A 21,864-nucleotide genomic window follows, 5' to 3' on the forward strand; every position below is an offset into this window, starting at 1 on the left:
GTGTCTTTCATCTAAGTAGCTGAAATGGCAAGCACTTAACCTTGGGTGATAAGGCATTGTCAGCAGATGCTGTATCCAGAACTGCACATGCAGAGCCTTATATTCAAATACATTTCTTCAGCTGCTTTTGTAGGAGAACTAGCATAGGTTAGAGTCTCAAAAGTCTGCCATTGGGCTTATTCTTTCTTTTTCTACCTTGGTACTAGCTGAGAGTGTCCTGAGGATGGCTTTCACTATAAATAGATTAATTCTAGTGATGGTAGAAAACCCTTCTCAGATGATTCTTTGGTTCTGGACCTTCGTGTAGTATGATCATAGTTGTATGATTTACCACGTTGGTCTATTTAAGAGTAAATGAGTGCTCCAGAACATCAAGTCCATCTTCAGTAGATGGAAAGGTTTTCAGATTGAGCTGTATAGGAAGTGAGATAGAGTGGGAGGAATCAGTAATCACTACTTGACTTCTGTGTAAATGGTTGGGAACTGAATGGAATACATTACTGAATGGCAATTATAGTGTGGTTTGTTTGTTTTGCCCTTTTTTTTTTCTCCTCCCCCCCCCCCGGAAGGAAAAACAAAAGCCTGAGTATACTGTTATGGCCTAAGAACTTGTCAATACTGTTTTGATAAATATGAAGACCAGAAATTTCTATTTTCTGTCTTTCATGTTGAGTCCTTCAGAACAGACTCCTGTTATCATAATTTAAAGCACAAATATATGTCTGCAGTTTTCACTATATTCCAGGTTTTGAAGTTGTTTTGTGCTTGGTGTGATGACCTCTCATTTCTGTATTTAAAAAAAACAGCCAGTTGCTTCAGATAGATGCTTCAGAGAATCTTACATGAAACTTCTGTGCAGTAGAAGTAAAGGTCAGATGTAATGGAGAGGAACTAAGGGTTTTTCTGATTTACTATGATGTGTCTACATCAACCTAAGAAGATGAGTTTTTAAGACTACTGTGTTGCAGATTAAAATACACCTTTAAAAACCCTGTATTGTTTTTTTAATGAATTGAAATTATTTGCCATTTTAGCTTTTGTAACCAAGTCATAATTACCTTTCCCCATTTCTAGAAGACTGGGATATGTTAGATGTAGATGAAGATGAAAAGCTGACAGGAGAAGAGGAGTTTGAATTACTGGCTGGACCTCTTGGGTTAAATGATCGGCGTATTGTACCTGAGCCTGTTCAGTTCCCTGACAGTGACCCTCTGGGTGCTTCAGTTGCAATGGTGACAGCCACCAACAGTATGGAAGAAACATTGATGCAAATAGGTAAATGTGAAATGAGTTTCATTTGCAGGATAGGTAGATCCCCTTTGGTGTGAATTTATAGGGGCAGTGCAGAAGTATTCTCTTTCCTGCTTCCCGCCATGAGGAAGTGAAGACAGGGTTCTAAACTGTCCCTTTATAGGGGAAGTAGAGGGAAGATTGTGTGGCATTTATGTTGCTTTGAAGCTTTGAGTTGCTATTAAAGTTACGACCATCACCCTACAGTGGATGCCAGCAGCATGTTTTGCAGAACTCAAAGATGAATTAATGGATTTAAGTTGGGACTTGCTGACCAGCCTATTGAAATTTAGGAGCAATATGGTGGATTGTAGGCCCCTCTAATGAAAAAGGGAAACAGAGGAATTAACCTTAGCTTGAGTATTGTCAAGTTGTGCTCATCTGTCTTTGAAAATAAGGAATAATTAATTTGTGCAGTGTATTTCAGGAGTGTATTTTCCTCTCAGTCATCACTGTAGTTCCGCAAAATTAGGGCAAATTTGCTTCTGTGCTTGCTACTGTATGATAATGTTTTGGTTTTCTTTAAGCACTAATGCACATCATTATTTCCAAGGCTGTCATGGCTCTATAGAGAAAAGTTCTTCTGGCAGGATAACCTTAGGAGAACAAGCAGCTGCCCTAGTAAATCCACATGACCGTGTTATGGCTCTAAGAAGAGTGACAGCTGCTGCCCAAGTGCTCCTTGCAAGAACGATGGTCATGAGAGCGCTCTCCCTTCTGTCTGTCAGGTTTGTGGCATCCTTGGCAACACTTCCACCTTTCCCTTTGGAACCAGTTATCAAGTTACTTTTGGTAGAGATGCAGTTTTAAGCTATTTGGGAAAGTGATTGTCATTTTATGTAGTTACACTACTAAGAGGAAAAGTTCTGTTTGTTTTGTCCTTTTGAAACCTGTCTGCAAACCTTTTGAAATAAACTTCTGCATCTTGCTTATAAAGTGGCCTCTAGTAGTATCAGCCATTCAGAACATCAAGATGCTGTGTTTGTGACTGAGTTTTTCTTCAAGGCAAGAATTGGAGTAAATATTAGAGGCAAGAAGATGAATTGAGGGAGTTGATGGGATATGGGGATTTAAAATTGGCTTTGTACAAGATACCTGTGCAACCTCTGCATTGCAGAGATCTGACATGTGCACATGGTCATAGCATAAGTGTAAACACGAAATATCCATATAGCTTTGTTTATGAGTGGTTCTGGGTATGTTCATGGGTTTTTCCTTGGGTAAGTCTGCAAGGTGTTTTTGCCTTCAGCTTAAAAGAAAAGGAGTGGAGGGGTTATAGCTTTTCTTTCTTACCTTTCCCCTGCATGGTAAAAAATGTCCAGACAATCAAACAGGCAGTGTTCACTAATGGTTTGGGAATATTTTTATCTAAACATAGCTTTCTTTTAATACTAACAAAAATTTGGGAATAGAAAGCTAAACATAGCTTTCTTTTAATACTAACAAAACCAAGAGCATTTATATTCATTTTTGACAGTGGTTCCAGTTGTAGCCTGGCAGCTGGCCTTGAATCCCTGGGATTAACAGACATCAGAACCTTGGTTCGGTTGATGTGCCTGGCGGCCGCAGGCAGAGCAGGTCTCTCCACCAGCCCAGCCACAGGGTCAAGCTCAACAGAGAGATCTAGAGGAATCCACAGCAAAACAAGCAAGCCTATATCTTGTCTTGCCTACCTGAGCACAGCAGTGGGCTGTTTGGCATCAAACACTCCTAGTGCTGCAAAACTGCTGGTCCAGCTATGTACACAGGTAGGACTGTTATTTCGACATAAATGTTTATATTAAACTCCTTATGCATGAGATGCAGGAATCTGTTTTGTACATGTTGATAAACTGTGCTTTTATCTTCTGAAGTGTGATGAGTCTGCCCTCAGCTCCAGCAGGATTTTATGTGTATCAGGAAACTTCTAAGCAATCAGAGTACTTGTTATTCTTCTGAGTCTGAAATATAAGTGGGAAGAAATATGAGTATTGTGTGGGGTAATGGATTTTACTATATCTTGCTGCTTTTTAGCCTACCACCAGGTGCAGAACTTTTTTCTTTTTCAGTCCCTGGATCTCGATAATTGGTTCTATTTAAATTGTGTATTTCACGTTGTACGTGGTCTTTGCCTGTTAAAAAAGTGGTTGGGACCTGAGAAGTCCTGGAAAAAAACTGAACGCTTCAAAACTCTGCATGATTTGTTTAAGTAAAAGTGTTTTTCAAAACTTGATTGTTGTGGTTATTGTCTTTCATTATTTATTTTTAGAATTTGATTTCTGCAGCAACTGGTGTAAACTTGACAACAGTTGATGATCCAATTCAGCGAAAATTTTTGCCAAGTTTTTTAAGAGGAATTGCAGAAGAAAATAAACTTGTCACATCTCCGAATTTTGTGGTTACTCAAGCACTTGTAGCCTTGTTGGCAGACAAAGGGGCCAAACTGAGGCCAAATTATGATAAAGCAGAAATTGAAAAGAAAGGTATGATACAGCTTTGTTTTAAAATGTTAATTAGTAAATCTTCAACTCCTCATTTATGTTTAAGGGGAGACCTCTTAGAATAATTTCTACATATATTCTCAAAATTGTACAAAACTTGTTTTAATCAAAGTAATCTTACAGTTAAATACACAAATTTTACTTAGAAATTCAACTTTATCACATAGTTGCATCTTTTGCTGCTTTAAAAGAAAAGTCTGACCGTGTGGATTCAAAGCCACATAGCTGAGACATTCGGCCTCGATGGTGCCATCTAATGAACTTAAGGGGAGTAACCCCGAGTGTGGTTCTGTCTCTGATGCACAAAGTTTAGCTGCCTCTGCTGGGAGAGGTCAGAGGGCCAGAAAGCAACTGCTGTGCCTCAGCACAAAGGAGTTGCTGTGCCTGAGGGAGGGAGGGACATGGCAGTGACAGCAGCAGCTTGTCTGTCAGAGGAGGCTGTTCAGAAAGCCTTGCTCTTTTGAACAGCCATTTTCCATATGGTGGGAATAAGATGATTCACAATTCTATTATAGATTATTTTTTCTCTTAGAATCATGTGTGTTTTTTCTAGTAGTTAACATAATTGCAACATTATTATATTTGTTAATATCTTTTTTGTTTCTGGAATGTACAGCTAATGCTGTGTTCATTTGTGTGATTCTGTGTGATACTCATCTAGCCATCATCTCATTGTTTTGTTTAAGCAGGTTTAATTGCCCATTTGTATGCCCATCCTTCCTATGATCCTTCTGCTGTAGGCCCTCTGGAGCTGGCTAATGCACTAGCAGCCTGCTGCCTCTCCTCAAGGTTATCTTCACAGCACAGGCAGTGGGCTGCTCAGCAGCTGGTGAGAACTCTTGCAGCACACGATCGAGATAATCAAACTATTCCTCAGACCCTTGCTGATATGGGGGGAGACTTACGGAAATGCTCCTTCATCAAATTAGAGGCTCATCAGAACAGGGTAAGCATGATATTTCCCAAGATTGCATTCTTTTGTAGAATACAGAAGAAGTAGAATACTATTATTTTCTAAATATACTGACTGAAATGATGACCCACGAGAAGCAATTTTTTGGTGATAAAGCAAGTTATTCCTTGTGGGTACCTCTGATGCAGGAAAATGCGTAGCTTCTTTGAAGTTTCAGTTAAAGGGAACATGAAAGTGTTCTGGCTGTACATCAAGTCATCAGAATCACCCTAAGTCTTTTCTTGGACTAGATCTTAACTTGCACTTATTTTTCTGTCATAGTAGACATAGAATCTCTCTGTGCAGTATTCTGTGCAGTAGTGGCCTGTAGAGCATGGGTCAGAACAAAGTGTAGCATCCTTGTAAAGCTTGTTAATCACAGTGCACATTGTTACAGTGTATTTCAATAACTCAGCTGTCCCATTGGTGAATGTTTGCTTAATATTAGTAAACAAACATACTGAAGCTTTAGTTCTAAGTTCAGGTTTTGCCATTGTTACTTTGGTATTTCTAGGTCATGACTTGTGTTTGGTGCAACAAAAAGGGACTTTTGGCCACCAGTGGAAATGATGGCACCATAAGAGTATGGAATGTTACAAAGAAGCAATATTCATTGCAACAAACCTGTGTGCTCAACAAGCTGTAAGTTGACTCCATATAATAGGTATTTAAGCTGCAAATGTGCAAGATAATCCCTTAAAAATAGATGATATAACTTGACTTCTGAAGATAGTAGTGAAAGCAGCATCTTCTTTAACAGAGATCTGGAACAACTGTTGTTCATGTGGCAGAACAGTGTGTGCCTCTTCAGTAGATTCAGAATTCAGTACTTTCATGGGCTTAATTGCTAACAATCTCAATAATGACTTTAAATATAGATTTAACAGAATTCTATTTGTCTTCTTTATTGCAATGGGTTAAGTGCCAGTTCATCTTTAAAGATAGAATTGTGTTTTAGCCCTTGAAGATGAGCAGATGAAAAGGCATTATGCTTTCTTTTTGATAGGATTATCTCCTCTTTCTGTGAAAATACTGTTTTTCTGAGTTCAGAGGAACATTATTTAGATGCTACTAGGCTGTTACTTCCCTGATACAGCATTACTACCTTTTACGTTTAACTTTTAATATTGTCGTGTTACATTAGTAAGTTAACTATGTTAATAATAGTTACAACATCCCCTTACCTGCTGTGTTGACAAATTGTCTCCTGCCTAAGAACATACCAAAGCTATGCCACTTTTATCTTAAAAAATACAGGGATGATACAGTATTTGGCCTACAACATGCATCCTGGCAATATTTATAGCCTTAGTTTTCCTGTTAGTAAAATCAGTAAAAACTCTGCCTGTTGTGTATGACCTTAAGGACAGTGAAACACACCAGGGGTCCCCTTACAGTTAGCCAAACACACTTTAAAACAGAATTTTAGAGCAGTGTAACAAGCTAGAATTGAGACCAGGATGTACCTCTTCTCGTTTCTTTTGTCCAAGCTGTTCTGTTTTGTTCCGTGACTTCCCAGAAAGTTTTGGCTTCACCAAAGATGTGAAATTTGAGATAAAAATAGGTAAAGATACTTAAACCTGTTTTTCTAATTGAAACCTAACTTCAGATTATTTCCTGTGGAAATAACTGGTATCTCATTCTGTAATTTGAAGTGGTTTTAAATAGATTATAGAACTACAAGCAGAGAAATTGATTACATAAATCTACAGTGATGGCAGGAAGACTTCAGATTTTAACTTGGATATTTCACTGATTCAGTGTTTTCCTGTTTTCTTAAAGGAAATGCCCTTATAAAATTGCATTATTTATTCTGTTGCAGAGAAGGTGATTCTGAAGAAAGTCTGGGATCACCCAGTGACCTAAGTTTGTCTCTTGTGTGTTGGAGCATCAGTGGCAAGTATCTGGCTGGAGCTACGGAGAAGATGGTGAACATCTGGCAAGTCAATGGTATGCCCTGAGCTACCTGTGACACTGCATGGTACAATGTACTTCTAGGGAAGCTGTTGAGTTGTTGATTATTTGTTTACCCAAGTATTTAACTCCTTGTGCTTTGCAGTGTAAATACCGTCTTCTGTAATATTTTGTAAACCTATTTAATTAGAAGGCAGCACTAACCTAATTAGTGATTGACAATTAATTCAGTAGAGAGCTAAGCAGCCTATGAGTCCTTGTTGAATCAGAAATGCCTAGGTGTGAGGCTTGGATCACTCTTAGCAATTTTTGTCCATAGATAGTATCTTCCTGTAGTGTGCAGGTACTACCTTTCTATGTTCAGTAGGGTGACTGTGAAAAATTGAAACAGGAGGTTGCTACAGTGATCAGCTAGAATGACTGTCTTCTAAATGAGAGCAGAATTAGGGAGCTTGGTTTATTTATTTGAACAAGAGTCTTGGAGGAGAAAGCTTATATATAAATACATCAGGAAGATCAGGCAAAGCTCAGGGAGAAAAGAGAGCTATGTAAGCAAGGGGATAGTGTTGACAAAAGAAGAAATGTAAAGAAGTTGTCTGTGAATAACTTCAGGAAAGTTTCTGATGTTCTAAAGATTGCCATCTTTTTTTTTTTATGAGGAGAAATGACATTTGGGGAAAAAATACTATAAAATGATCTCTTAAAATTTTACTGTCATTTGTGCTGTAATTGATTAATCCAGCATGATACATTTAGAACTCTTGTGACTTTACTATTTTGTCATCTGTAGTTTCTGAAACTTCATTCTCTTGTTTTGCACTTAGGAAAATCACCAGTTACACTGCCCATGTTAATAGACAGTCCACAGTTTACTAAGTACTGAAGAATTTAGCTTCCTTCCTTAACAAAACTCTGCCTGTGACTCTGCTAATGGGGATTTGTTAGCTAGATTTTGTGTCTGTGTAGTTTAGAGGACCATTGCTTCATAGGCTTGTAATTTACATGAATTTGCACTATGTCTTGGCTCTACATAGGGTCTCTTGATGTTTTCGTATAGAAAGTATAATTTTTTTCTTCAAGAAGATGAAGTAGTTCTAAAAGACTTTTTGTCTTCTAGGAGGAAAAGGACTGTTAGATCTTCAGCCTCACTGGGTGTCTGCTCTAGCTTGGCCAGAAGACGGGCCAGCTGCAACATGGACAGGAGATGCTCCAGAATTATTACTAATTGGTCGGATGGATGGATCTCTTGGTCTTCTTGAAGTTGTAGACATTTCAACCATGCATCGACTAGAACTGGAGCACTGCTACAGAAAGGATGGTAGGTGTCTGTATCATATTTAAATTATTAATCCCCCTTTTTTAAGCAAGTATGTAATCTCAGTGCTTTATTGTTCATGGGATATGACTTCTGGCACATCTTTGGTAGCATTGTGTGGTTTTGCACATTGCTACTTTGGGAAGTTCATGGAGTGTGGCAATATCTGTGTGCTAAAAAAGGCTCTGGTTGTTTTCAGTGTTTTCTTAGAAGCATCCCTGTCTCAGACACATATACAGCATTCAGTCTTTTTTCTTTTTCCTAGCATAGTCCTTTTCACTATGTCAGCAATATAAATTGAATTATTTTAATGAGAAGAAGAATGAAAATACTATTAGAAAATAATCTCAACAATTGTCACTACAGCGACATTGTTTTAATTTAACTAAAAATTGAAGAAATTTTTCAGAACAAAAGTATGATAAGTAATATTTGTGGTGGGGGATGTTGTTACGCATTTCAGATTTTAGACAATTGCACTGCAAAAACCTCTTTGGTGGGAGTGAAGTTGAAGGTAGTTCATTTTTTGCATTGTCTGTTTCTGTAGTGTCTGTCACATGCCTTGCCTGGTTCAGTGAAGACAGACCATTTGCAGTTGGCTATTCAGATGGAAAATTGCTAATAGGAACAAAGGAACCACTTGAAAAAGGAGGAATTGTTCTAGTTGATGCACATAAGGTACAGTTAGTCTTCTAAAAACTAATGTATCTTTGCATGTTTTTGTAAAGCTCAATCTCCTGTGCAAAGCAACAGGTGTTTTGTTCAAAGTATTCAGCTGCAAAGGCTTAGATCTTTTGCTTGACTATTATGTAGTAATATGTTATTGATAATCCGTACATTGTTTCTTAGGTTAAGAGAATTCCTCAAGTCTAGGTGTAGTAAAAGCATCTTGAGTGCTTTCGTGAACTGGTCATGGTATTTTTAGCATGATAGTCACAGAAGTGAGCATGCTGTGACAGTAACACTCTGCTTGCCTTTTCCGCTATGGGCTGTTCTCCTCTCCTACCTCAGATTCAAAGCATTGCCTAGGATGTTTATGAGCCATATACCATTAGGGTAATGCATACTACAATGTCTTAGTATCAAAGAAGAGGGAAAACATTTCTACTTCTTTAGGGGAAAAAATACCAGGAAAATGTGCAATGAACTTTTTTCTGTGCTTTCCCTTTATTTTCTCTCACGAACCTAGAATTTTATTTTCATTTAATAGTTCTGAAAATTATTGTTACTATTTCATAATTGCAACTCACTATCTCTGTAATGACTGTTTGAGAATAAAACTTAATAATTAAACTTTACATTAGCTCTGAACATTAAAATTTTCTGTTCTTACTGTTGCTTTATACTGACTTTTAATTCGTTGAAATCCCATAGGATATGATTGTTAGTATGAAGTGGGATCCAACTGGTAAGATTCTTCTGACATGTGCCAAGGAAGAAACAGTGAAACTCTGGGGATATATGGGAGGATGCTGGAGACGTCTGCACTCACTGTCCCACCCAGCTCTGGTGAATGGCATTGCCTGGTGTGCCCTTCCAGGGAAAGGACCCAAGTTGCAGCTTCTACTGGCTACGTATGTAACTTCTAAAATTGCTTTCCTAGCTTTTCTGCAGATCTTTTCAACCAGTATTTTAGGGTCCAGAGCAAAGAAAAGTTTTGTCTTTTTTTGTTAAAATAGCATAAGTTCAGTAAGACAGTTGTCATGAGATCCATAAGGCTTCAGAATTCAAATGGAAAGGGTAGCTCTGGTCATGTTACCAGCTGTTTTCTCCATGCCATGAGACCTGTGTATGCTGGTCCTGCTTGAAATTTTTTTGTTTCATCAAAATATTTTCTCTGAGAATATGGTGTTGGTAAGAATTGAAAAGCTACAGGATTGGAGAAATTGGAAAAAAACCACATCCATTGGGAACACATCTTTCCACTTTAGATTAGTTGAGACAATATAGTTTTATAGGAGAGTGGTGAAGCCTTTTTTAAGTTACTGCCATACTACTGATTTTTTTTTTTTTTTAACTTTGTTTTTTCTGATTTATTCTGACAATCTTTAGTGGATGCCACAATGGATTGGTGTGTGTCTGGACTGTTCCCCAGGACATAGTAATCACATTGCAGTCCAGCTCAATTTGCTCAGAAGGGTGGTGGGACCAAGAAACAAGTGCCAAGGTAAAAGGAGTAAACTGAAGTGTTTAAGAAGTTGTCGTTGCTGATTCCAAAATTGGGGGGGAGAAGAGTGTGAGCAAGTTACTCAACTCTCAACATTTTCTGAGAGAAAATACTTGCTAAAAAAGTTTATATTGCATTTGAATATGTGTAGGCATTCCCAGAACAGGAAATTAAAAATCACAGGTTTAAGTGCCTGTTATTTGGATAAAGATTATATCTTGATATGTTTTCACTTCTTAAAAAGTTGCTAAATTTATACGAAAATTTAATGCAATTTTTAAATGGTTTATAGATAAAATTAAATCAAGATTAATTTCACCTACGTAAATTGTAGCATGGGCTTTAACACTGATGTTATTTTGTAAGGGAAGAAGAGATAATGTGATAAAAGTATTTATAAAATACAGGATTAGTCTTTTTTATTATATGCTGGAAATTACCCCATTTCTATGGATGGATCAGTATTTATGGCAGAATACAGAAGCTCTTATGCTATTCCATTTTCTGTAACTAGTTCATAGCGTTCTTTAATTATGATATAATTTGCAGGATGGATACAGAAAAGCAGTAGAAGTGAAGTGTGTCTTTCAACTGAGGGGGCATATTACTCCTGTTCGGACTGTTGCATTCAGTCCTGATGGACTGGCCCTTGTGTCTGGTGGACTTGGTGGTCTCATGAATATCTGGTCTTTACGGGTAAGATCATACTGATGTGACGTGATGCTTTTTGTACAATGAATATCTGAAATGCCTGAGGCATCAGACTAGCTTTTTATTTTCCCCCTACTGTGTTAGAGACATTAGAGAAAGCAAAAACAGTGGCATAAAGTTATAAATAACATAATATAAATTGTACTTCACATCAAAGTATTTTATATTTGTATTTAGTATTTATTTGTATTTAGGTTCTACTATGGATTCATGCTGTAGGCTTGGTTTCTTAGGCTTTGTAGAACCAGCCACTCTCTTGATAGTTGGGAACAGTTTTATCTTACTTTGAGAACTTCTCCAAGAGTCAGATAATGTGAATGATTACACACTTCTAAATCCTTAGTTATGGTATTTCCTTAATATGATAAAAATGCTTGGTTTCTTTTGCTTTTAGTATAAAAAATTCAGGTTTTAAATAGTTATTGAACAGCTTGGGACAGTATCATCCCCTAGGAATGTGTTTGTATGCATTTCAACAGCCAATAGCTGCGAATACACACTGACTCAAAACATTTCTCTCTGTAGGATGGCTCAGTGTTACAGAGTGTTGTGATAGGTTCTGGAGCTATTCAGACTGCAGTATGGATACCTGAGGTTGGAGTAGCTGCTTGCTCAAACAGATCAAAGGTGACACTATGTATTAATGTTCTTATCTTTTGCTAACAGAAAATGCCATTTGTCTGTCTTTCCGTTAATTTTTTAGAAATATGTGGATAGAAGTACCTAACTCCCTTACATTTTCCAGACATTGTTTTGGCTTTCTGCTATCACCTGGCCTTAAAAAGACTGTTATGTTTTAGTAGTATCCCATGTTAAACTGGGAAGGCAGGGTGGAATCCTTCTGAGCCAGTGGTTATAAAGGATGGTGTACATCAGTTATATCAGTTTCTCTCTTTAATGGCAGCAGCCCTAAGTGGACAATGAAAATAGGCAGAAGACAGATTTAATTTTATTTTTTCCATTCATGCAGCATGAAGAAATGTTTCATTTCCCCCAGCAGATACTTCAGTGATTTAACTTTATAACTTATTCTAAAGTAGCCTCAACCTCAGAAATTTTTAAGGAGCAGCAGAATTTGCTTCAGTGTTCACTGTGCCAGGGATTGCTGGGCTCTGAACAGAGGTTTCCCCACAGTTGGTTATTCCAAAAGATGGTATGTTTTGTGAATGAAAATAAATATACCACAAGTTATGTCTACTATTAGTAGAGTCATGCTGCTTGTGGTTTTAAGTATTTGGGGTTTTTTTGAAAGCCTTCTCTAAATTCAGACCAAATATTGAAGGTCATGTTACAAGGCAAATCCTGAACCAAGGTTACATCTAAATCCTAAATAAGGTTACAGCATGCACTGAAATTAACTCTGCTTATTACCCTGTTTGCATTCTGCCTCAGATGGTAACTGCGGTGCTGCCATGGGGATGTGAGGAAGTGGCCCATGGAGATGGCTAGTCTGCAGCATTTGTCAGTGGATTGTTCACCAACAGAGGCAAAAATGTTCAAGATTGTGTGTTTTCTAGTCCCTATGGAAACTAAAATGTTTGGTGATAGATCAGTGTAGCTGAATAATCCTGCTTTATGAATTTTTAATTTCTAATGTGTCTTGTGACTATTAAACAGGACGTGTTGGTAGTGAACTGCACATCAGAGTGGACATCTTCCAATCACGTCCTTGCCACATGTAGGACTGCACTGAAACAGCAAGGAGTTCTGGGGTTAAACATGGCTCCTTGCATGCGAGCCTTCTTGGAACGTTTGCCAATAATGCTTCAGGAACAGTATGCTTATGAGAAGGTAAGGAAAGCTAATGCAAACAGTTACAATTCATGTCTGACATGAGGTCAGTGAATCTCAGCTGGTTTCAGTCTTTCACCACGGAAAAACCCAGAAGAGGTTCCTACACCCTGTTTGCAAATACCTTTCAGTGTTCTCAAAGCTTGCAGTCTCCTAATTTAAAAATTTAAAATATTAGACTTAGATTAAGCATGGAGGTTAAGTATTTTTTACAGGACTGTCTTTGAGGGTCTTCTGTTTAAGTTGACTAATACAAATTTCTAACTTGGCATGTTCCACTTCTCTCTCCCACTCCCCTCACCTCTAGCCCCACGTTGTCTGTGGAGACCAGCTTGTCCACAGCCCCTACATGCAGTGCTTGGCATCGCTTGCTGTGGGGCTGCACCTGGATCAGCTCTTGTGCAACCCCCCAGTGCCACCCCACCACCGGAGCTGCCTCCCTGATCCTGCAGCCTGGAATCCCACTGAATGGGCCTGGCTGGAGTGTTTCTCTACCACCATAAAAGCTGCTGAAGCCCTGGCCAAGGGAGCACAGTTCCCAGAATCCTTTACTGTTCCGGACCTGGAGCCTGTTCCAGAGGATGAGCTTACTCTCCTAATGGTAAAAATGCTATATTGTCTGAACAGTGAAACATGTTGTTATTGAGCACATGGTATAATGCACTTAACACCTCTGAACTGTAAAGATTTCTGTTCATTAACATAACACCAGCAGTAAGCAGAAGTTTATTTTTGAATTAACTGGTTAGAATATCCTGTAAAGATAGTTCTCTGCAAGTCTAGTGAGTGCGAGTCAGTTGCCCACTAAAAACAAAACTAAACAACCAAAAACTGTGATAGTAATTTTCATATATGATAGTATCAAGCAAGAAATATAGAGCTTTATAATGCTATTTTGGAGCAACGTTTTGGCACTTTTCTACACCAAGTTATTTTGCTAGAGTCAATTGTTGTTATGACCTGTTACCATATGTAAACCAAAATAGAGATTTTTATGTTTTTTATTAGCAAACTTATAACATTTTAAGCCAGGGTTTGTAATTAATACTTCAGAAAGCCCTAAGCATCACTCAACAGGAAGATACAACTTCATCATGAATGTCGTTTGTTTTTTTTATTTTATTGCAAGCCCTGGATAACAGTGTCACTGCTAGATAGGTGCAGTAAGGAAATAAGCTTGGCCTGTGGACCACAATGAAGTACTTGAGTCTGCACAGCCTCATTCTTATTTCTGTACTGTTTAAAAGAATTTGCAGGTCAATATTGTTCCTAGAAAGGACAAAGTGTATTGCATAACAGCACACTAACGTGCCTCTCTTGAACTGAGTGTGGTAACTGTGGCTTCTGTTGTCTAGGATAACAGTAAATGGATCAATGGCATGGATGAACAGATCATGTCTTGGGCAACATCGAGACCAGAGGTTAGTGAAATTGATAGTTTAGGGGTTTATTTCTTTTAAACATCATAAGATTTTGCAAGCCCTCTAGTGCTGAAGCATGCTCTCATGCTCTTTCATGCTGTTCCCTAGGATTGGCACTTGGGAGGCAAATGTGACGTTTATCTCTGGGGAGCAGGAAGACATGGACAGTTGGCAGAAGCTGGTAGAAATGTTATGATACCAGTAGCAGCACCGTCATTCTCTCAGGCTCAGCAGGTGATCACTTAAAAACAGTTACATGCTTCTGTTTTAATGATTTATCACATTGTTTGTTCAGTTTCTCAAAACCTGTCTCTGAATGTCTTTCCAATTAGTTGTTAAAATTTACTGTAAAATACCCCCAAAATACCTTTTTATTTTTCCCTAAAGAGGAGGTCTTTAATTCTTTGGCAAATTTAAACCAAGAAGCCACTGAAATCTGACAAAAACAAAGTTGTTTGACATGAACATCATGTGAAAACAAGCGCACAGCTTTAACATAATACATGTGCCAGTTTTGTTTTCTGAAATAGCCTTGACATGCAGGGTGGAAATGTCAAAACTAAATCTCAGGTAGGGGAATACATTGTGATTTGTCTCACTGAAAGAAGGTTTGTCAAACCCAGTAGCAACTTTCAGTCAAGTAATTTTCTTTATGATGTGATGTGATTGGGTAAAAAAACTCCATTAAACATGCGGTGAACAAAGTCTTAGGTTAAAAGGGTTGTCACAAAGGCAGCTGCAGTGAGACAAGAGTCTTGTCTTGGTATATTTAGAAAGAAAACTTTTTAAAGGAGATTGTAGGTAGTAATGCAGGTGTTACAGTGTTGCTGCCTCCAACACAAAAATGATTAAAACGCCCCATGTCTTCCTAAACTAGGTTGTTTGTGGCCAGAATTGTACCTTTGTCATTCAAGCTAATGGCACAGTTTTGGCTTGTGGAGAAGGGAGCTATGGGCGCCTGGGACAAGGAAATTCTGATGATCTTCATGTGTTAACAGTCATTTCAGCACTGCAAGGTAAAATTGTTGGGTTTGAAATGAGTCAGTTGAGCACAAATAAGCATTTTGGTGGGTAACAATTATGTGGGTTGTATGCTATTTTTGCAAATTTAAACTTTGTAGTCTTTAATTTTGAGGAAAGGCTGAGAGACTTGGGGCTGTTTAGTCTAGAGAGGAGAAGACTGAGAGGGGTTCTTATGTATGTATGTAAATATATGAAGGGTGGGAGTCAAGAAGGAGGGACCTGTCTCTTTTCAGTGGTGCCCTGTGATAGGACAAGGGGCAATGGATTCAAGTTAGAGCACAGGAAGTTCCACCTCAACATGAGGAGAAACATCTTTACTGTGAGGGCTATGGAGCACTGGACCAGGCTGCCCAGAGAGGTTTTGGAGTCTCCTTATCTGGAGACTTTCAAGACCTTTCTGGACATGTTTCTGTGTGGCCTGCCCTGGATGGTCCTGCTCTGGCAGAGGGGCTGGACTCAATCTCCAGGTGTCCCTTCCAACCCCTAACATTCTATGATTCTATTAATTAAAAATTAGAGCAAATAAACTAGATGTTAATTTTTCCTTAAGGTTTAAGTAGTAATATATTAAAATTCCTTAATTTAAAGATGACTTTGGGGAAAAGTGTTTGCTCAAGATAGGAACATTTCATTTCTAAACTAAGGGCAGGCCAGAAGCCTGTTGTGCAGAGCTTGTACATGAAGATGAAGGCTTTGTTCAAAATAAAAATAATTAAATTGCCATAACAAGAACAGAGTTACAGCATCTCCCCCACAATTAACTGGCTACCTCTAGGGACACTTGGGTAAATGTGTATTAAGTTTATTATAAATTATTCTAAACTTTACATTCTCATATTTCTCTTAACAGGCTTTGTTGTAACACAGCTGGTGACCTCTTGTGGATCTGATGGACATTCCATGGCTTTAACAGAAAGTGGGGAAGTCTTTAGCTGGGGAGATGGAGATTATGGCAAACTGGGACATGGGAACAGCGACAGGCAGCGCAGACCTAGACAAATAGAGGCTCTGCAAGGAGAAGAAGTGGTGCAGGTTCCCACATATTTTTTTGTCTCCAACTGCAGGATTGGTAGCCTAGTGCTAGGAATATTCCAGAACGATTGTCATTCTTGTCATTTTGAATTCATATACTAAAGAGAAAAACGTTTTTCCTTGTCTAAGCATTATGAAACCAGTTGATAATTTCCAGTTGAAGGATTTTAGTATCAGACAGCTCACTGTTGAGATGTGGTGTTAACTGATAGTTGTTACTGGAGAAGACTGAAAATTAGAGCATGGCAGAGAGGGATGATCAAAAGGTTGTCAAAATGGAGACTTGATTTAGAAGGTTTCTTTGGTCCCTGTCAGGTGACTTTGACCTATAAAACTAGTGACCAAGACCACTGCCTAAGTTCTAACAATGCAGAAAACATATTTGGCTTTGACTGGATGTTTCTTTATAAAAATATAAAATACTAATACAACAAAAGCAATCAGCTTGGAGAAAACAGTAGGTGGTAGAGGGAAATATAATAAACCACCTGAAAATCTTTCTTCACACAAATAATTACCTGTCCTCCTCAACATTACTATTGAGAAGAAGAAGAGAGAGCTTGTTGGAGAAATCATGAATACTAAAATATCCATGTTTTAGCTCTTCATAGAGTGAATGTGATTTAGGGGAGGAGAAGGTATTACATGTTTACATGTAGTAGCTGATACAATTTTCCATCCAAATTGAAAATGTATGTAAAAATTACATTTATTTTGCTTTCAGATGTCATGTGGCTTCAAACACTCAGCTGTGGTGACAGCAGATGGCAAACTTTTTACATTTGGAAATGGTGATTATGGTCGATTAGGACTTGGAAACACTTCCAATAAGAAACTTCCAGAAAGAGTGACAGCGCTGGAAGGTTACCAGATTGGACAGGCATGGTTTATCTAAAACTAGCAATGTATCTTTGTTTAAAGCTGATGTTTGCAACACATCTAAGTGTTCTACTTTTATTTTTTTTTTAAACCTTGCCTTTTATTTTGATCATGATGACAGTATTTGACATTGCACAATTTTTTAAATAATTACTTTCCTGTCTCTTTTGAGCCTCTTTCTGCAAAGCTGCCCATGTTCTTTATAATTTTACCATTTCAAGATTGAGGTAATTTCAAGCATGAATTCATGAGCTATTTTACATTCTCAAAGAATGAACATGTTTAGCATGATGTAGTGCTTTGGTTCTAGTCTCTGGGAGGAAGCAAATACCTAAAAAAATACTGTGCAGTTCTACATGTCTTTAAAATGCTGTAATAAGCAATGCAGGTTTTAAAGTTTTTAAAAGGATACTTATTTTTTAAAACATTATTCTTCTTTCCTTAAAGGTAGATGGGGTGTTTGAGTTAGTAGTAAGTTAGCTAAAACTGTGGTAATAACATATTTCAACCAGGTGGCCTGTGGACTCAATCATACTGTGGCTGTGTCAACAGATGGCTCAATGGTCTGGGCTTTTGGAGATGGAGATTATGGTAAACTTGGTTTGGGAAATTCCACTGCAAAATCCTCACCACAGGTTAGAATTAATAGAGAAATTATTCTTTCCATGTATTTTCAGTGTTGTTAAACACATTACAGAGTGTTCAGAGTGTAATTTGCAGAAGTTAAATGATTAATTCCATCCACTCTGCTGTTCTAATGCAATCTAGTACAAATAATTCTGATGACACACTTTGCTGAGCCTGTTGCTTTAAAGGACTGCATGTAGATAATGGTTACCTTATCTCAGTGGCAATGCAAATAATGACAGTCCTGGGATCAGCTTGAATAGAGTTTTCTTGTTTCAGAATTTGGGGGGAAGGTTGTTCCATTAAAGAAAAAGAGGAAACTGTCTCAATTTCCTGTATTAATTTACAAGCACTAATCAGAGTAATCCCATAATGTATGCATTGCACACTGGGAATTATAAAATTCCTTTTTGGAAACAAGAGTTACAGGTGAAATTCATGTTTGCTTTCTGTTTATACTCTAATAATCCTATAGCTATTTTTCCTTTCACTTATCCCTCAGAAAGTGGATATTCTTTGTGGAATTGGAATTAAAAAAGTTGCCTGTGGAACCCAGTTCTCTGTTGCACTGACAAAAGATGGTCATGTATATACTTTTGGACAAGGTAGGACAATCCAGCTTTGTAAGTCTCTCTAGTTTGATCTCAGGATAGCCATTCAATTGACTAATTTACTCTTTGAAGAGTGCTTTCCTGAAACTTCATTGAAATTCACATGTCCAAAACCAGTGGGTTACTTAAAAATTGACTTTGTCTAATAAAGCATATGCCTACACAAATTGTTTAAAATTCTGCACAGGAGAATTTATAAGTGCACCAAATTAAATATATTTCAAAGTCTCAAGTCAGATAATTCATACGTATTATAAACCCATACATTTAGATCTAGAAGTCTTTTTTTAGTAGAATTTAATCTTGTTGCTTTCTCTTTTAAGTCTGAAACAGCTTTAGCAATTTTAACAAGCACAGTAGGAAGCATTGTTTTGTAGGAATCAGAGATTTCTCCCTAGATACTAGATTTATTTTTAACCAATTGCACTTGTGTCCCAGTTCCAAGAGTATGTAGAATTGCATTTTGTCCCCTCCTGACTTCTGCCTGCGAGTAAAATTAACTTTTTTACTGTTCTTTACACTTAGAGCCATATGCTTGCAATTTTAGATCGCCTGATCGGTTTGCCTGAAGGTCGAGCTCGAAATCACAACAGACCCCAACAAGTTCCAGTCTTGTCAGGAATCTTCATTGAAGACATAGCAGTGGGAGCAGAGCACACATTGGCTTTGTCATCTACAGGGGATGTATATGCTTGGGGTAGCAACTCTGAAGGGCAGGTATGTCCTATTTCATGTTTATTTCTAACCTTTATAAGGCTGTAATTATACCTTACAGACATGGTTGAAATATCTTTATTTTGGTGCAAAGAAAGCTTTTATTTTTGTTCTTCACCAGGGGGGTAGTAAGGTACTGGGAATAAGTTGCCCAGGAAGGTTGTGGATGCCCCCTCTCTGGTGGAGGTGTTCAAGAGCAGGTTGGATGGTCTAGTGTAGGGTGTCCCTGCTCATAGCAGGGAGGCTGAAACCTGATGATCTTTAAGGTCCCTTCCAACCTTCACCATTCCATGATTCTCCTCTCTCCCCTCCTCTTCCATAATAACCTTTTAGGCATTTCTTTGGCTTTCTTCTTTATTTCCTGTGCTCTTATATGGTAGTAATTTGGGAAAGCTCTGAAAACATTCTACCCAAATTATTCTGATCAAGACTTTTAAAAAAAATTACAAATTCTTACCTAGTTCTTGGGCTGCCATAAATTTTTCAACATCGTAATATTCATAGCTGATGTCAATAAGCTTTATAAATTCTTTAGATGCTTTTCATAAACAAGATACAGAGTAACTTTTTCATAGAGAATAATTCTTTTAAATCAGAACAGAAAATGAGTAAATAATAAGTTCTCCCTTTTCTTGGGGATCCTAATTTTATCACCACCTTAAAGATCTTATCCTCCCTCACTCACATGCAACTCCTTTTATTGAAAGGACTTTTTGACAGTTTTACATGCTACAGGTATAAAAAACAACCTCTTGATGTATTGGCTGTTGGTCTTTCAAGTTTGGGCAAAGTTCATCCTCTGGCAGTTCAGGATTGAGTTTTTGAGAAGGTTGTTGAGCATCCTGACAGCCTGGTTTGTATTATCTTCCTTGCACTACAAAAAATTACTTTATATGAAGTGGTAAAAGATACATAATAGGAAATTTTCACTTTTAGAATATTAAACTAGAATATGCAACTGTCAGTAAAAAGTCCAAAGAGGTTCAGTAAACTTTCTCTTTACACAAATTGTGTTTTCATAAACTAGTTGTCTGCTAGAACAAAGTAGTTATTTAAGTGGCAGAGAAGAGATACATAAGCTATGTTGATGATGCACAAAAGAATGTGCAACACAGATGACTTAGCAGCGTAGATGAGTTGCTCAGTCTTCAAAATAGCTTGCAAAAAACCTCCAGCTGTTCTAAGGTCTCTGCTCCTGTTGAGTATGGATGCAATATTCTATCAAAAATAGTGTAATCAAAGATAGATGTGGTAAGTACTGTTTACCCCAGTGTAAGTTGTAGATTTAATACAATTTTTTACCATTTGCTCTGAATTTTTTATTAGAGAGGTTTAGGAGCATCATCACAGTTGTTGATTCTTCTTTGTCCCTTTTACATCTGCTGCAAATTGTCAGCTTGGACTGGGCCACACCAACCACGTCAGAGAACCAACGCTGGTGACCGTCCTGCAGGGCAAGAATGTGCGGCAGATCTCGGCGGGGCGGTGCCACAGCGCTGCCTGGACTGCTCCTCCTGTCCCTCCCAGAGCTCCAGGTCAGGAACTCAGACTGTTTGCAACAAGAGCTTGTGAACATTAGGGACAAAATTTGATTTTTCTACCCATGCAGGGTTGCAGATTATCTTGGTCTATGAGTTATGCTGCTGCCAAGGTTTAACTCCAGCAGACAGCACAGGAGCTACTGCAAAGAGAATCAACTCCATCCCAGCCCAAAGCAGTGCAGTTCCCCTTTATGAAATAATGCTTGTTTTCTTCTTCTGTGGTAGGTGTTTCCGTGCCTTTGCAGCTTGGTTTACCTGATGCCATTCCACCACAGTATGGGGCACTGAAAGAAGTGAGCATTCATACAGTAAGAGCAAGGCTCAGACTGCTGTACCATTTTTCTGACCTCATGTACTCTTCATGGAGATTACTTAACCTCAGTCCCAATAACCAGGTAAAATAACATTAAAATAAAACCAACAGATAAGTTGTATTGTGTTACACTATGTTGCTGGAAGAACTTCTGACCAGATCAAGATGGATTTTAGTAATAGATTCTGTAAAGGTTTTTTTGTAATAAGTTTTTGAAAGTAAATCTGGATTAAACCAATCTCTGTGAAAGTATTGCTATATATTTTGCTTATGCTAACATAGACATGTCAATGGTTCTGTTTCCAAAAGCTTAACAGCCTTAAAGCTAAAATCAAGTAGTGCTAAACTGTCTATTTCCTGAAACATTAAAGCACTGGTGATTATTACGAAGGCTTCTATTCTGTAAAGAGTGGACTTCAGATCCTTCATTAGTATGTTTATTCTCCTGCTTCTTTTTTGCAGAACAGTACATCTCATTACAATGCTGGAACATGGGGAATAGTCCAAGGTCAGCTGAGGCCCCTGCTGGCACCAAGAGTGTACACGCTGCCCATGGTGCGCTCGATCGGCAAGACGATGGTTCAGGGGAAGAACTACGGGCCCCAGATCACTGTGAAGAGGATATCGACCAGGTCAGTCGTGGCTCCACAGGCACCACAGAAAGGGTGACATACCGAGCTCCCTCTCTACACCTTCATTAAGCAAATGACTTCAGCAGCCTTGAGGTGCTCACAAGTTACATTGTGTGGCTGTGTCTTTTTCTCTTTGTTTGAAAGAGGTCGGAAATGCAAGCCCATTTTTGTACAGATAGCGAGGCAAGTGGTGAAGCTGAACGCGTCAGACCTGCGCCTCCCCTCCCGTGCCTGGAAAGTGAAACTGGTTGGGGAAGGAGCTGATGATGCAGGGGGAGTGTTTGATGACACTATTACAGAAATGTGTCAGGTATGAAAAGCTATTAGATCAAAACGTCTGAGTGGTGTCTTTTAGTATTTGTCAAATTTCCTTTTTGCTGCTTAGCAAATACTCCTCCTTCAGTCCTGAGCTACAACACGAGAGCTGCCTACTTTGGGTTGTCCCTGAGGA

General features: G+C 38.3%; 1 protein-coding gene across 1 annotated transcript in view; it reads left to right on the plus strand.

Annotated features, from left to right (window-relative positions):
* Positions 1 to 21,864, plus strand: part of HERC1 (HECT and RLD domain containing E3 ubiquitin protein ligase family member 1) — a 74,032-nt gene that overhangs the window by 47,891 nt on the left and 4,277 nt on the right. The window contains exons 48-74 of the mRNA XM_009994373.1: positions 1,075 to 1,275; positions 1,844 to 2,018; positions 2,768 to 3,038; positions 3,539 to 3,752; positions 4,511 to 4,716; positions 5,237 to 5,364; positions 6,545 to 6,672; positions 7,754 to 7,954; positions 8,499 to 8,629; positions 9,326 to 9,525; positions 10,004 to 10,118; positions 10,668 to 10,814; positions 11,355 to 11,456; positions 12,447 to 12,620; positions 12,928 to 13,221; positions 13,976 to 14,041; positions 14,150 to 14,275; positions 14,919 to 15,057; positions 15,915 to 16,096; positions 16,821 to 16,976; positions 17,488 to 17,610; positions 18,105 to 18,207; positions 18,761 to 18,930; positions 20,324 to 20,462; positions 20,694 to 20,863; positions 21,244 to 21,413; positions 21,558 to 21,723. Of these exons, the coding sequence (XP_009992675.1) occupies positions 1,075 to 1,275; positions 1,844 to 2,018; positions 2,768 to 3,038; positions 3,539 to 3,752; positions 4,511 to 4,716; positions 5,237 to 5,364; positions 6,545 to 6,672; positions 7,754 to 7,954; positions 8,499 to 8,629; positions 9,326 to 9,525; positions 10,004 to 10,118; positions 10,668 to 10,814; positions 11,355 to 11,456; positions 12,447 to 12,620; positions 12,928 to 13,221; positions 13,976 to 14,041; positions 14,150 to 14,275; positions 14,919 to 15,057; positions 15,915 to 16,096; positions 16,821 to 16,976; positions 17,488 to 17,610; positions 18,105 to 18,207; positions 18,761 to 18,930; positions 20,324 to 20,462; positions 20,694 to 20,863; positions 21,244 to 21,413; positions 21,558 to 21,723 (4,397 nt within the window). The remainder of the gene's footprint in view (positions 1 to 1,074; positions 1,276 to 1,843; positions 2,019 to 2,767; positions 3,039 to 3,538; positions 3,753 to 4,510; positions 4,717 to 5,236; positions 5,365 to 6,544; positions 6,673 to 7,753; positions 7,955 to 8,498; positions 8,630 to 9,325; positions 9,526 to 10,003; positions 10,119 to 10,667; positions 10,815 to 11,354; positions 11,457 to 12,446; positions 12,621 to 12,927; positions 13,222 to 13,975; positions 14,042 to 14,149; positions 14,276 to 14,918; positions 15,058 to 15,914; positions 16,097 to 16,820; positions 16,977 to 17,487; positions 17,611 to 18,104; positions 18,208 to 18,760; positions 18,931 to 20,323; positions 20,463 to 20,693; positions 20,864 to 21,243; positions 21,414 to 21,557; positions 21,724 to 21,864) is intronic.

Source organism: Chaetura pelagica, unplaced genomic scaffold, assembly GCF_000747805.2.
Source record: "Chaetura pelagica isolate M959 unplaced genomic scaffold, ChaPel_1.0 scaffold222, whole genome shotgun sequence".
In the NCBI taxonomy this organism is placed as follows: Eukaryota; Metazoa; Chordata; class Aves; order Apodiformes; family Apodidae; genus Chaetura; species Chaetura pelagica.